This window comes from Salvia hispanica, chromosome 5 (assembly GCF_023119035.1).
Source record: "Salvia hispanica cultivar TCC Black 2014 chromosome 5, UniMelb_Shisp_WGS_1.0, whole genome shotgun sequence".
Taxonomy (NCBI): Eukaryota; Viridiplantae; Streptophyta; class Magnoliopsida; order Lamiales; family Lamiaceae; genus Salvia; species Salvia hispanica.
In genome coordinates, this window is record NC_062969.1 from 8,568,113 (window position 1) to 8,583,286 (window position 15,174).

The 15,174-nt window shown below is 38.8% G+C and overlaps 2 protein-coding genes and 1 long non-coding RNA gene across 5 annotated transcripts; 1 reads left to right on the forward strand and 2 right to left on the reverse strand.

Moving 5' to 3' along the window:
* Window positions 1–705: 705 nt before the first annotated feature.
* On the reverse strand, window positions 706–4,113 carry LOC125187582 (deoxycytidylate deaminase). 3 transcript variants are annotated; one of them, XM_048084208.1, is made up of 9 exons: window positions 3,897–4,113; window positions 3,012–3,087; window positions 2,831–2,870; window positions 2,478–2,536; window positions 2,370–2,407; window positions 2,144–2,207; window positions 1,992–2,045; window positions 1,374–1,475; window positions 706–1,180 (listed from the first exon to the last, which is right to left on the reverse strand). In XM_048084208.1, exons 1-9 carry the CDS (start codon window positions 4,076–4,078, stop codon window positions 1,124–1,126), a joined length of 672 nt encoding a protein of 223 aa, XP_047940165.1. In that variant the 5' UTR covers window positions 4,079–4,113; the 3' UTR covers window positions 706–1,123. The 3 variants fall into 3 exon arrangements, with proteins under 3 accessions (XP_047940165.1, XP_047940164.1, XP_047940166.1); XM_048084207.1 differs by having other exon boundaries at window positions 3,012–3,101; XM_048084209.1 differs by lacking the exon at window positions 3,897–4,113 and adding an exon at window positions 3,400–3,474 and having other exon boundaries at window positions 3,012–3,101.
* A 181-nt stretch (window positions 4,114–4,294) lies between these two features.
* On the forward strand, window positions 4,295–5,767 carry LOC125188534. The gene is made up of 2 exons (XR_007170744.1): window positions 4,295–4,481; window positions 5,448–5,767. It is a non-coding gene; the product is annotated as an uncharacterized LOC125188534 (long non-coding RNA).
* A 2,261-nt stretch (window positions 5,768–8,028) lies between these two features.
* On the reverse strand, window positions 8,029–12,107 carry LOC125188533 (leucine-rich repeat receptor-like serine/threonine-protein kinase RGI4). Its single transcript, XM_048085451.1, has 2 exons — window positions 9,018–12,107; window positions 8,029–8,692 (listed from the first exon to the last, which is right to left on the reverse strand). Exons 1-2 carry the CDS (start codon window positions 11,839–11,841, stop codon window positions 8,196–8,198), a joined length of 3,321 nt encoding a protein of 1,106 aa, XP_047941408.1. The 5' UTR covers window positions 11,842–12,107; the 3' UTR covers window positions 8,029–8,195.
* Window positions 12,108–15,174: the final 3,067 nt, after the last annotated feature.

The following is a 15,174-nucleotide window of genomic DNA, read 5'->3' on the forward strand; positions in this document are numbered from 1 at the left end:
AAAATAAATTATTGGAATTTTATATGGATTTTTTTTATTAATAATGTGGATTATTTTCTTTTTCATCTTGCATTGCAAATTACTTTATTTTCCACAATTATATCTTAATCTGAAAATGCATTGATGAGATTAAATTTATATCAAAAAATTATTTTAAACCAACTTCTTGTTTGAACAAAACTTGTACTATACTAGTTTGCATAAAATTTATCTAGTTTTGTTCGACAATTTATATAAACTGAATTTATCAAGAAACGCCTCTAAAAAACGGTTACGAATTTCAAGCACACAAAAAAATTCATCTAATTGAGATTCTAAGAGTTGCTTTAAAAAATGGTTCTATGTTTTTATCTCTTTATTTACTTTTATTATTTATTTGGACGTATAATATATTTAAGTTTAAATAAAAGTTATCGTTGCTTTCGAAAGTAACGTTGTCTTATTGGCATATCTAAAGAACATGTGAGTTTTAATTGGAGGAAAATAATTCTTTGCAAAAAGATACCGTAGAAAATTTGAAAATTTAAATAATTAGAGTTAAAAAATTTAGAGAAAAAACTAGAAAAAAGTGAATGTTTATGTATTTGAAAACAAATAATCCTTTTCTTTGCCTTTAATCCTTGATAAACTAGTAGAAAGATTTGGTGTTGGTCTTTCTTCAAATTTATTAAAAAGCCCATGGTAAATATTACTACTACATCCAAATCCCATAAATTTTAAATATTGCATAACTATACTAACACCATACATATCTTCATGTGGATAGAGCAGCAATGGCTTATGTAAGTAACTACTGCTGCTATAACTGAAGGTAAAAAAAACTCTCTTCACAAACTGCAAAAAACTTGACGAAGCTGAAGTTGCATGATCTTCACAAACACATGACACAACAAAGCACATCTATTTGTATACATCATCGGTCGATATCACTGCTGTAAAACTCCAATACACCACCATAAAAGCCACCAAACTTTGATTTCAAGGCAAGCAAACATCATGAAATCTTAAACATGTGGAGCTCATCTTGCTCTCGGCGTTAAGCCTTCCACTCTTCTCTATGAGTTTTCCCAAGGTACTCATTTACAGCAGATGCAAGGAAGTCATATTGATAAACTACAAGTTCCTATAATTCATAGAAATTGATCAAGATCTGATCCATCTGAGGCTGATGTCTCCTCACCTTTATAAAAAATAAATCTTTATGTCAGTTATAAGCAAGTCCAGTTCTTTCATAGGTTAATAAATGGTTATCGCAGTAGTAGGTTTAAAGCAATAGATTGATGATTTAACTCAGTAAAAACATGTGAGAGAGAATCTTGTCTCTAGAAGATTCTTAATGACATTCTCAAAGTTAAATGTGATTTTTTGCTTACTTTTATGTCTGCCATAGATAGAAGCTTGTGAGAAGCAACATAAGCAACATCCGGGTTATCCAGATGCTTTTCCACATAGTAGATAACTTCTGAAACACCTGACTGAAAACTAAAACTATTAATCACCAGCAGAAGAAAAACAGAAATATACACAAAGCAGATTGCCATTAATCCATGGCATTTTAATAAGGACAATGCCTAGAACAACGGTTGTTCAAAACACTAGGATCTGATTTTAGTATCTACAAATGCGTATAAAGGATATATACTGTAAAAGAGAGTATGATTGATAATGAGGTCTGCTCATATATGTAAATCTCTGATGTGCAATATTTGGGCAGGGGTTCATGAATTAAGTTAGTGCCTTTGCCATTTGAAGCAAGTTTTCGAAAGACTAACTATATGTTCCGCTTCCAGTAGATGTTAAATAAGTCTATAGTTTACCGAACTTGTAAAATTCTCTGTTAAAAAACAATATTTAACTTACCAGGAGCCAGAACCAAATAACTTTAACCTATATCGACCTGACCCCATTTCTAAGCATTTGCATAGTCATTGTTGTATATGCGCAACTTGAGATATTAAGTGAGAATCTGAGATAGAGATGCTTTTAAACACCTGAATAATAATCTTTGCACATTCGTTGCAAGGAAACATGGTCACGTAAAGCCTCTGTATGGTAAATCATGTACAGAAGAGTCAGAAATTGTAAACAGGAATTTAGAAATAAATGAGCAAGCAAAAGTGACAAAGAAAATAAAGTTACTGACTTGCCCTGCAGCAGATGCATGATTTCTGTTTAAGATAGCATTGACTTCAGCATGGCATACATAACTGCAAGGAAGCAAGACTAAGGACTCAGCTAAAACTTCACCATTTTGCTAGAATGCACGGGACGTTAGGTATAATTCTGAGAGCAAAATGAAAACAAACGGAGAAGCAGAAATTAATAGTAGCTGAGCAATCTACTCTTAGTCATGATTTTATAGTACTTACGGGTACTTCGTCTCCAGGGGATCCCCACTCTTGGATTTCTGAAAAACACAGGTAGGAGTAAGAAAATCAATAAACTTGATTCTTCATTAGATATAGAGAACTGCTAACCTTAGACCATGGTAGCTTGTCATCTGAGCAACCACGTGGAAACCCATTGTAGCCAATACCTTGAGAGAAGAAATAATCAGAAACCAGCTAAAGATATGGAGTATTCATTAACACCACAAATAGGTGAATAGGTGAATAGGTGATATTGCTTATTTAAGCGGTTTTACAATAAATTGGACAAAGAAGATGTAACCATAATCTAAGGTATAAGTAGAACCAGAAAGACAAAATAATAGGTGGAAAGGTGGTTTGTGCTATAACATGTAGTAAAAGATTTGCACAGAAAAAAGAGCTCTTTCAATAGCCAGGCAGCTATAATCTTGGAAAAAGCAAAACATATCAAGCACTCCTACCTAGTATGATTCCCTTCTCGCTCACCAAACAAGCACCGACCTAATGGAAAGGAAAAAAACAAGTTAGACATACTAAGAAAACCACATATTGTGAGAAACTTTTACATTGTTCGAACTTAGAATATAAACGCATCTGAATGCAAAATAGTTGTGCTGATATACTAACAAAGTGCAACTAAACCTGTCGATTTGGATCCTTGGACCTCTCAGCTGATAGAAATGCAATGGCCATAAAATAGTCATCCCAAGACAGATACCTGCAACGCAAATACTTAAAAAGGAGAATTTCACATGTTTCCTTCTGGACAATAAAATTGGAGGCAGGGGGCGAAATTATCATAGACTGTGCTTTACTTCTTTTATCTTCTCCCACATATACATCCACAAACAAAAATAAGAATAATTTCCACACAAGAATTGAAACTTTAAGTAGGATCCTTTTCTTGCGTTCCTGATCCAAGCAAGGAATATTTCGAGCAAAATAAAGTCAAGTGGCCATCACTTTAGTTAACTCTTTAATGTTTGATTTGTGTGACTCGACTTTAAACTCTTCGATCTAAGTTACTTACTTTTGCACAAAGCAACAAAACACCATTAAAACGGTCAGCACTATTTGTAGAAACGGCCATCATTTTGACTTTGAAGCCGTCACAGCTAGCTAACCTGAATACAATATTTCTCAGGAAACTATAAAAGATCCAACATTTTCAGCTAGCCGTCACTGCTATTTGGTGCTGTCATGCGAATTTTGGTAATTTTACTCGAAAATATTCATTTATTAAGTTAAAGATTTGTAGCGTTTAGAACTCCAAACAAGTCTCACAACTGTAGATAATAAAATGTAGCCATTATAAGCATTTCTCTTAATTTCAAAAAATGGGTATTCAAATGGATTGATCTAGCAAGCAAGAAGCAAATATGAAGCCAAACCCCTGGAACCCTTTCTAAATCTAATCATTCGAAATGCAACCTTAATAAAATCAACTAACATAATCACACACAATAATCAGTCATGTTTTTGCAACTTGTACATAGATTGCGTGAAAAGTTTCAAAACACGACTGACCCGTTTCGTTTTGCTGGGTCGAAGGGGTTCTGCCGAGAGGGTTTCTTCTTTACGACACCGTTTTGGGGGGAGCAGCTGTTTTTGGGCTCTCTGGAGTTGAAGAAGTGGGTGAAGGCGACGGCGGAGGACACCGCACCTAACACTGCTGCGGCGGAAAACAGAGCTATATCTCTCGAGTTCATCACCTCGTATCTCACTCAAACACATACAACTGTTTAGCCGCGAAAATTGAGTGGGAAAAAAATTGCACAAGAAAACTAGCGGGAAAAAGATGAGCTTATTGGGCCCTCTGCTTTGTATTTAAGCCCAATCCAGTTTCAATTGGGCCCTCTTTTCTTTTTCTATAAAATATAGAAGCAGAAATGGGAGACAATTTAAAAGTAAGGGGTGTGAAATGAAGTGATAATTACCGTAATGTATATATACAAATACAACTGAAAAATAAAATCCCAAAACCGGTCGTCCTTCCTATCTATGCAAGGATCACTACAGCTAACAGCACCTCTCCAGAGAATAAACAATCCTCGGACTTCTACTTTCGGAAATCATGGCTGTTTCATACTCTTCTGCACTAACCGCTGATTTGTAAGTCTTCTTTTCACTTCAATTCACCGATGTCTCTTTCATTGTTTTTTTTTTTAGCTTAGGCGGATAAATTTCTCTTGCATTGGTTCTTAATTTGTCAATGTTGCTCGATTCTCAAAATTGAGGTTATTCTTGATTTTTTATCGTGTGAGTTTTGTTTGGTAATACTATTGAGAAAAAAATTGGTTCAAGTGGTTTGGATTGATGAATCCTGCTAGATATGGAAGAACATGAGCTGTTTTCAGGAGACATTATACTAATTAAGGCACTTTCTTGATATTTTTTCTTCACCTGTTTGTAGGTTTCAGTTTGAACTTTTTTTTATTTTGAATATTTTAGAATGTATCTGTGGTACAGGGGAAGAACAGAAAGATTCCATTTGCGTTGTTGTTGCTAATTTTCAATGCAAACCACTTAGTAAATGATCATGCTTCAGTATATAAGTTGGATAGCCATCCCTTTGATGGAGAAGATTGGCCCAATTCTAATAGGGATGGCATGAGAAGTGTTGAATCTAAGGTTATTCAGATTGAACCCGGTGAATACTGCAATGTTGCATCGGATACTGAGATATTTTCAGACCGAGAATGGTTGATAAAGCATGAAAACGGGGATGGACTGAAAGAAGTAGGGTATGATGACGTTGGTGGTGCAAAAAGCTGAGACGATGTCTCAGATCTGTGAGGAACGTAGAAGGTGGATATAGAGGGATGAGGAACGTGAGAATTAGTTCTAATATTTATGCATTGAAGTAGTGATCGACAATGTTTGAGAGCAGTTGAAGCTTTTTTTCGGCTTAAATTTTGGAATTATAGGATTTTATTCAACAGGAACTTAGGAATATAACTTATTTATTGTGCTTAGAGAAAATACAAGAGATCGTTGTTCTTCATTATGCACAAAGATAGGATATTGTAGTCTGTTTTCATATTATCGTTTTCATTCTTTATGCTCACATACCGGCAGGATATCGAGAGAGATAAGAGGAGGAGGCAAAAGCCAGAGGCTATGGAAGAAGACACTGTGGATGAAGTTAGTGAGAATGAGATCAAGGCAGCGCATTTTGAGGAGTCAATGAATTATAGTCATAGAAGTTCTAGTGGTGTTTCTTTCCACAAAATACTCCAGCAGTCTTGTGGTTTTGGCTCTGAATTCCAGTTTGAAGGTACTAGCCTTCTCTACTCCCATGCTTTTGTTTCCTAGCATTAGTTGTTTTTGTGTATGACATAGTATCACAATACCAATCTCGTGTAATATATATTAATTCCTTTTCATTATCTCCTCAAGCAAGTTCGTACTTCTTCTTTTTCTTTTATTAAATTGTGAGTGTTTAACAGTTGATGCCATAACTGAGGACTAATCTCGTCGAATACTTACTCGAAAGGTTTAGTGAGTATTAGGATTAAATGCTTTGTAACTCCTTTAAAAGTTGATCAGCACTAGGAGACTATTACATGTCAATAAAATCAAATTTAGGTAAGATCACTAATATAATCAATAGGAAATTCTGGTAGAGTGGAAAATTCATAAACTAACCATAAATCTACATATCATTGATGCTAAATGCTGCTAAAAAATATACTACCCCTACTGACCCCATTATGTATGTAGCTTCTGTTGCTATGCTTGTCCAGATTAGCTAATATTTTGTTGGTTCCCGACATAATATGACTTTCGACACTAGAGTTCTTGATTCAGATGAACTTGACAAGACTATTATTTCCAAAAATATCCTTAGAATGTTTTCAAAAATCCATTCAGACATCATGTGGCCATCCATCAACTCATGTAGGGGACCCTATAAGAGGATCTTGTCCTTGCCATCTAAGTTGGGTGTCTGTCAGATTAATCTTTTCTTCCCATCTCAAAAAATCAATTCCTCTTCCTTTGTTAGAATTTATTACTCCACATAACAAATATGTACGTGGGGGTCCATGCATAATTTTTTTGCAAAGGATTAACTGCTGGTGCATTTGAGCTTTTGTTTCTGCATGTGATTCTCTTTGTGATATAAATTCGGCATGTAAATGTTGTTGAGTGCACGAGTTGAGTTCCTAGTAAGCTCCCTGCTGTGACAAACGAAAGGTCGAAATGGATGTTCAAGTCGGCAAATAAGTAGGGACTGGAGCGTTATATATGACCAACTGCCTATGTTTGGATACGAATCACATGGTGTATAGCTTTCTTGATGTGGATTTGTACATGGAATTTAGCTTACCTCTAATTGAGGGATAGTTCAGTGCATTCCGTTAGTTAAGTCAGGGATGAAGTGTAATGGCTAAAATACCCTTGGCACGAACATGTTGTCGTAAACTTGAGCCGACACTTCCAACTAGATTATCCTGGCCCCAGGGGCGGATGTAGTAAAGGCATAGGAGGAGCATTTGCCCAACTCATATTTTCTTCTCCATGTATATATTACCAATTGTAAAATTTATTTCTCTTAATTTCTCACTAAATGCCCCTCCTCAAATTCTTAAATTTTCTTTATAGATAAATTTGCCCCCCTCCCTGCAAATTCCTGGCTCCGCCCCTGGGTGCTTCCCCTTTAATGCAATAATGATGGAGCCCTACTTTCTCAACAGAAATTAATAGAGCTATATTGATCATCGTAGCCCTGTTTGCATCTTCCTCACATCATATGTTATTTTCCACTAAGTCATCTGTCAACACTATCTCAAGCGTATGGTTTCGCTCGACTGAAATCAGAGGGCGGTCGAAGTTATAAAATTGTGATTTACAAAGTGGTTAGGTTCAGTAGTTCAAGTAGCAAAAGAGGGCCCAAAATATTATCTTGATATCTCTGTGGAATTTCAGGCCAGAAAAATCTCATTTCTCAAATAGATGACAACTTGCTTTTTGAATTTTAATGCCTCGTGGTGACCCCATTTGCCTTTATAGGTTGCTCTCGCGTATGCTTTTTGAGGTGTAAATTTAAGGCTTAGAGAATGAAATTACATATGTAAAATGGCAGATGATAAGACAGGTTTTGGTTGTCAATAAAGGATATGAGCATAGGCCAAACTGTCAATTTTTGCATCATCAACTTTGGTATGGTATGTTGTTTGCATCCATCTCACATGGTGGGGGTCCTTTTAGCTCATCCTTTCACATTTATGGGACAAAAAGTGTTGGAGTTGAGGTGGGGCTTTTGGGAGCCGGGGATACGGAAAATATTTATCTTGCGTGTTCGCGAGATTATTATTAATGTGACATTATTTAAATATTGAATGTAAGTTTTGTTGTTTCGTAAGATAACGAAATTGCATTAGATTGTGTGTTATCTTATCATGATTTTGATCAAGCCCCTAACCACAGCTCTATAATTATTTTGAATAAATACAAAATCATGTACGAACAAAAACAAGGCATATGCCTGCCCAATCAAACTTCCTTGTGCTTCTTTGATTGATAATGACTTGTCCATAAAGCAACCTAACAAGGTTGCATCTTTCATTTTAATATATACCATGCAAGCATTATTGAACAATGATTCTTACTATACATAGTAGTAAAATTTAATGTCGCATGAAATTATAGGATTTAGTTTAGTTATAAGAAACTTGCTCATTTCCTTTTTAGATAATGTAACAATGATCTTGATGTTATAATCAAATAATGCGCCTACCTCTTTACATTGCCATCTAACTGCTGTCCTATTCCTAACAAAAATCCAAAAAATTAAAAGAAGTGGTTTCAACAAATCATTGATGCTCATTTGTTGTAGTTTGTGGAAGAGGAGGAGTAAGCCAGGGAGCAATTAGATGATCCTTGGAGCAGCAGCAGCTGAGACGGGGTCACTGATGAGGACGAGTATGAGGTGGGGACCTCAGACCCTTTAGGCGACCTAGCTGCGGGCTTGTGAGCTTGGTCAGCTCCTGCCACGGGCTCGTGCTTGATCTCTTTCAAAAGGGCAACCACGTCTTTCATGGCCGGGCGGTCATCAGGCCGGTTGCTCGTGCAGAGAAGGGCGATTCCGAGGGCTTGGAGCATCTCTTGGATTTGTGTGTCCGGGAGGCCTCGAAGACTTTGGTCTATTATGTCGACCGGGTCCTGTTTGCTCTTCAGGTGGTTGCGTACCCATTGGACAACGTGCTGGCCGTCTGGGAACGAAGGGTCGACTGGCTTCTTGCCAGTTATGATCTCTAGTAGGACGACGCCGTAGCTGTAGACATCGATCTTCTCCGTTATTTTCACCATGGAAGCATACTCTGCAAAGGCAAAAAAGGAAACAAAAAGTTAGAGAGATCCAAAAGTTTTCAAGAAAGTGGTGAAAGGGTAAAAGACAGGGTATGTGGAGACAAATATGTGGACAAAAAATCACATGATTTCACATGCATATTTCTGTTCCTATAAACATAACTACAAATCCCAAAAACTAGTAACATCACTCAACTATACAATACTTTGTTTCTACCAAAGTAGTAGTGGAGCCATCAATTTATGTGTTATTCTAACAGAAAAACATCAAAATATGTAAGGGATTTGGGTATGGACAAGAAAAACATGTAAAAGAGAACATATGAATATTATTACCTGGAGCAAAGTAACCATATGATCCAGCAAGTTGGGGGTGTGCTGAAAATGAGCCAGCATTTTCACCATCCATAAACCTTGCTAGTCCAAAATCAGCCAAGCACGGCTCGTACCGATCCCCGAGAAGAATATTATGCGTTTTGACGTCGCGGTGGAGGATTGGCGGTGCGCAGTCATGATGCAGGTAAGCGAGGCCCTCAGCGACCCCCAACGCTATCTTGAACCGAGTGTCCCACTCGACCCGCTCCCCTTGTCCGTCGTGCAGTAATGCCCCTAATGTGCCGTTAGGAAGATAATCGTACAACAATAGCTTGGTCTTCCGGTTCGCGGCCCACCCAAGCAGCCTAACGATGTTCCGATGCCGGATGCGGGCTAGTGTCGCGATCTCTGACGAGAATGCAGAGGCCGAGCACTTCTCTAAAGACTGGAATCTCTTGACCGCGATGGTGGGCCCGCCCGAAGTCAAAGCCCGGTAGACCACCCCGGTCCGGCCGTGGCCGAGCACGTTGACAGGTGTCAAGCACTTGGCCACGTCAGTTATTGACAAGTCAAGCTTCTGGTAGACAGTGACCTCCCACGGGCCTGCCAACTCCACATCATCCTCGTTGTCTACGTCGCCATTGCGGGACCCACGGGACCGGATCTTGCCACCGAGGATCAAGTAGAGAGCGGTCAGCAGCAAGATGCACGCTGTGCAGAGCAGCACCACCATGGCCACCCTCGCCCCCTTCCCGTGCCTGGCAGTGCCACCCTTGTCGGCCGCGCATGCACTGCCAGTGACGCAGAGCTCCGGGTTTCCGGCTAGGACGCTGAGCGGGAGCTTGGAGAAGAACGGTGTGTCCGGGACGTGGCCGGAGAAGTTGTTATGGGAGACATTGAGTGCAACGAGATTCTGAAGATCAGCAAGGTAGTGAAGGTCGCCGGAGAGCTGGTTGTGAGAGACATCCAACACCCCGAGCCGGTCCAACGACGTGAACTCCTTCGGTATCCCACCGGAGAGCCGGTTCCAACTCAGATTCAGCGCGATCTCAAGCGCCGGAATATTCCCCAAACTAGCCGGAATCGACCCCTCAAGCTCATTGCTGCTCAAATCCAGCAACTGCAGCTTCGAACACGAACCTAACTCACTCGGAATTGACCCCGAAAACCGGTTCACCCCGAGAACCAGCTTCGTCAGTGAGATCAACGAGCCCAAGCTCGAACTCATCGTACCTCCGATCATATTATCCGAAACATCTAGAAACTGCAGAGCAACAAATTGATCCAAATTCTCCGGCAAACTCCCTGATATCGAATTCGAATGAAGATCAAGAAACGTGAGATTCCGGCATCCAGAAATCTCCGGCGGAATGATCCCCGACAGCCTATTCGATCCAAGATCGAAGAAATTCAAACTCTTCAGCTTCCCAATCTCCGGCGGCACATTTCCGGTCAGCTTATTATCATTGGCGCGGAACCGAATCAACGACGAACAGTTCCCGATCGCCGGCGGAATGGGACCGGAGAGATTGTTAGCCAGCAGCAAGAGCTTATTAAGATTCTGCAAATCGAATATTCCACTCGGAATCGGACCTGTCAACTCGTTCTGCGACAGGTCAACGGCTTCGAGGTTTTGACAGTTGGATAAAGACGGCGGAATGTTTCCCTGCAGACGATTCTGCCATAGGAACAGCAGGCTCAAATTCCGCAAATTGCCGAACTCCGCCGGAATGCTGCCGGATAATTGGTTGTTATCGAGCTCAATAAGATTCAGCGCGGTGCAGCCGCCGAGCTGGCTCGGAATCTTGCCGGAAATCTGGTTCACGCTGAGCTGCAGCTCCTGCAACAAGCTCAAATTCCCGAACGACTCCGGGATCTCGCCGGTTAGCGAATTCATCGAGGCGTCGATCACGAGCAATCTGCTGCAGTTTCCGAGCTCCGGAGGGATGGTTCCGACCAAACTGTTCTGCCATAGCAGGAGATTCTCCAGCTTCTGCAGCTTCCCCAATTGAGCAGGAATCGATCCCGCTAGCGAGTTTTCGTATAAATAAATGTTGCGAAGCTCGGTGCAGTCGCCTAGCTCCGGCGGGATTTGCCCTGAGAGGAGGGTGGTGTAGATTGCCAGCGTTTGCAGTTTCTTCAACTGCCCCAGCGACGGCGGTAGGAAGCCGGAAATGCTGGTCTCCGCCAATCCCAACAAGGCTAAATTCGAGCAATTTCCGATCTCCTGAGGTAAAGCCCCACCGAGGTTCTTATTCCCGCCTGCTCTTATCACTGCCAGCTGCTTCATCCTCCCAATGCTCGCCGGAATTCCGCCGACGAGCTGGTTATCGAAGAGCGTCAGCTCCGTTAACGCGGCGAGGTTACCGATTTCAACCGGAATCGAACCCTCAAGCCTGTTGCTATTGAGATGGAGCTGCTCCAGCTTCTGCAGAGTGCAAATTGAATCAGGAATCTCCCCGGTTAATGAATTATCGCTCAAATCTAGCAACTTCAATTGCTGAAGCTCGCCAACTGTTGGCGGAATTGCGCCACTGAGATTAGTCCCGCACAGAACCAGTTCGTTCAAAGTCCTCAACGAGGTAAAATCCGATAAAACATTCCCGAGGAGGTCAATATACTTCAAATTGATCGCCACAACCTCATTCCTAGAATTGCAGGAGATCCCGAACCACGAGCACGGGGTGGCGTGGTCAGGGCTCCAGGCGCTGAGCGCGTCGGCGGAGGCGTTGAAGGTCCGCCGCCAGGCGAGGAGGGCTTGGCCCTGAGAGTTAAGGCTGGAAACAGGGGAAAAGAATGCGAGGAGAGGGAGAAGGAGAAGCAGAGGGCATCGAAAAACAGGCATCACAGAAACATAAAAAGGATCTATGATACAAATTCCGATGGGTTTGAACCTAGGGAGAGGCGAATTTGGGAGGAAAACAAGATCATGTCGTTGCGGGCTATGAGTAATTTAGATATATAGGTGCATAAAATATTGTGGCAGAATCTCGGGATCCAAGAAACAGCTAGGCCATTGTGTAGTGTAGTAGTGTATGTATCGGCAGAGTTTGTGGGATTTGTTAATGGAGGTGGAGGAGATGAGGTTTGCTTTGTTTAAGAAAATGAGAGGGGAAAGGTGGATGGAGATGGCACAAGAAGTGCTGACACTGCAATTTCAAATTTATTTTAATTTCGACTTTTTGTTTACTTTATGCGCTGGGTACTTTCGTACTTTCATCTCTTTTTTCTCTGGGGTTTATTTGCGCCCGAATTAATTTTGTTACAGTCACATCGTTATCTAATTATGGTTAATAATTAATATGGTTAAGGGTTCAACAAATGATGATCTAATTTTTATTTGTAATGAGTGAGAGAATTAAATGTTTAAACTCAATCACTCCCCCCTTCCATTATTGCTCATAATCCAAGCGAATTCAGTATTTTAGTTTGATTCCGGTCAATTATTTGTATTACAAAGATTTTTGCCCACCATGCTCAAATCCATTTAGTTTGAAGATTTGAGATTAAGAATATAAATTATTCAAGATCTCAAATATTCTCAGCCTCAAATCCTACCAACAACTCAATAATTCATATGCATTAATCTTATACGTAATGATATCTTTATTTAATAATATGGCTCGGACGTTTGAAACTAAACGGTGACATTTTTAAATAATTTATTAGTATTGTTAACCACCTTTGTATTTAAACACAATGCATAAAAATGACAGGGGAATAAATAAGTTAGGCCCTAAATTAAAAGTATAAAATGGTATTGGATCTAGATCTAAATCGGACCAGTAAAAATAAATATTCCCTGGTTGCATCTTATCAGTAACTTCCAAATCTTGATCTGTGACAGCATTGGATTATTATTATTTTTTCTTATATCCTGTTAAAGATCTTAATCTTTTATTATGGGGTTATTATTAAAACTCTGTAAAAATTTATTGGTGGGATCTGTAATCTGTAGTCTGTTAAATTGAATGGATGAATATATTAATTAAGAAATTTTATAATAATTTAAACTTTTTATACTTAATTAATTTAGTTTGTCTGCTATATATTTTACATTAGATATCATATTTATTGGGCATATCTGATTTATGTTGTGCATATAAGATAAATAATTTTATTCGAAGTATATATTAATATGAAACTCATCAAATGAATCCATTCCCCAATTAAAGACTGGATTATGAAGTAGTATTATTGAACTAATTGCCATTTGCATATTGTATTGAATTCATCTCCTTTTGTGAAAGTTAGAAATAGGTGCGGATTTGACTTATTAGGGCATGTAACAACCCACTAATAAAAGAAAAAGATAAAAATAAGAATTGCCGTTTGAAATAGTAAGCTTTTTCAATATAAATTAGGATAAATAAATCGTGGGATCACGTGATGTCGCGTGACAGAAGGCTATGCTGGGAATATGATTTGGATATGTATAGCACATGTTTGTGGCCTCGTGAAGTGAAACAACATTATTTTTAACTTAAATTATCTCACAAGGATGTCTAATTAGGAATCTAACCACGAGATTTTGAGAGCTTTGCACATGTGTTTGTGTGTGTGTATGTGAGAGATAGAGTTAATTTAATACGTAAGTTAATTACTAGTATGTACGGATTTACACAATTAAGAAGTCTTGGATCGAGATTATAAACGTTATTCAAGTATTTGAACACATAGTAGTTCTTAATAATTTTTTTAAATCACCATTTTTTTAAAAATAATGGAGGAATATTTGAAATTTCACAAAGTTTATGTATTTCAATAAATTCATTTCGTTTCTTTTACAGAATACATGCACATCAATTAGCATGCATACAGAAACTTTGGATTCTTGGTAGTACGTATAGATTCGATATTATACATGTATGGGTTGCTTTTCTGCATGTATTGTAGATTTATTTCACCTTTATAAATTGCTTCGAAATTATTTACATGAGAGCTGTGTAAAGTAAATAACCTTTAATTCTCATAGAAACAGTGATACACATTTTCATATTCAAATTCTATATTTTAGAGTTATCTTATCTGAAAAAACTTAAAATATAGTGCTACTTTATTCTTACCATGCATTGTCTTATTTATCTTCCCTGTCAAATGTTCCCTTATTATCTTATACTATCAAGCTGTGTCAAATAAAATACTAATAAAAATTAATTTAGTTAAAATAGATGAGACAAGCAAACCTCAAAATCAAGAAAAGTTTTAACTTCCCTAAGCTTGACTTGGATATGAAGCATTGCCTTCTATAAACATCCTTCTTCCCATAATTATTGACACTACTATATAAGTGTACATTACGTTTCACGTCACAAGCTTGCCCATAATCTTGCAAATATAATACTTAAAAGGTTTGCTTACAACAAATTAACATAACTAGCTAAAGGAAAAAAAATAAAAGAATATATGTAAACATTTCCCTAGGAAAAGGTAACCAAGTTAACCTGTTCAAATATAATTGTAACATTTACATCACGGTATATAATCAATCTTCTGTCCACTTTTAAGTGACATGAATTGTGTTTCACTAAAAAGGGCTGCCAATTAGGAAAGAGAAAAGACAAGAAAGTCTATATATGGAGAGGTCGTCGAGACGATGCGATGCGAGGGCCTCATTGGTAAGTGCAGGAGTGCCTTGAGCACAAGATCGAAACACCAATAACAAGTGGAGTTATTGAAGAAGAGGGAGCATATGAAGCAACCGGCAAGGCTTCGTATGATGAAACCTCGCGGTGGCTCTGAGAAGTTAGGATTAGGGTTTGTAGATGTGACGGAGAAAGGACTAAGGAAAATGAAAGGGAGATATGTTTTCATTTGAAACAAATATATTTACATATTTTGCATAATTATCTAATAGCCTATGCGGTTCGACTCTCTTTACAATCCAGGAAAGAACCGACAAAGAAAAACCGGAGCTTATAATCACACATTTGACTCATTACATTAATCTAAATAAAGTAAAATAAATACATGAGTAATTGGGTTAATCAACCTCTTGTCTAGGTATCTCATGGCGATGCCTGCATGGGGACGGAGAGAGCCACGGGGCTCGACTGTTCCGTGGTATCCTCCGTGTCAAACTGGATATCAAAAAGTGTGACCTCCTTTAAGGCGGCGAGGCTCTCGATTGCGACCGGAATCGGGCCTTCAAGCCTGTTTCCATTGAGATGGAGCCTCT

Excerpts from the sequence above, each read along its gene's own strand:
- LOC125187582 (XM_048084207.1), bottom strand. The coding sequence starts at position 4,103 with ATGTGTTTGAGTGAGATACGAGGTGATGAACTCGAGAGATATAGCTCT. Across the intron at positions 3,102-3,896 it reads GACCCAGCAAAACGAAACGG|TATTTGCGTTGCAGGTATCT; the intron begins GTCAGTCGTGTT and ends CTCCTTTTTAAG. Across the intron at positions 1,476-1,991 it reads GTGCAAAGATTATTATTCAG|TCAGGTGTTTCAGAAGTTAT; the intron begins GTGTTTAAAAGC and ends TTTAGTTTTCAG.
- LOC125188533 (XM_048085451.1), bottom strand. The coding sequence starts at position 11,841 with ATGCCTGTTTTTCGATGCCCTCTGCTTCTCCTTCTCCCTCTCCTCGCA. Across the intron at positions 8,693-9,017 it reads ATATGGTTACTTTGCTCCAG|AGTATGCTTCCATGGTGAAA; the intron begins GTAATAATATTC and ends TTGCCTTTGCAG.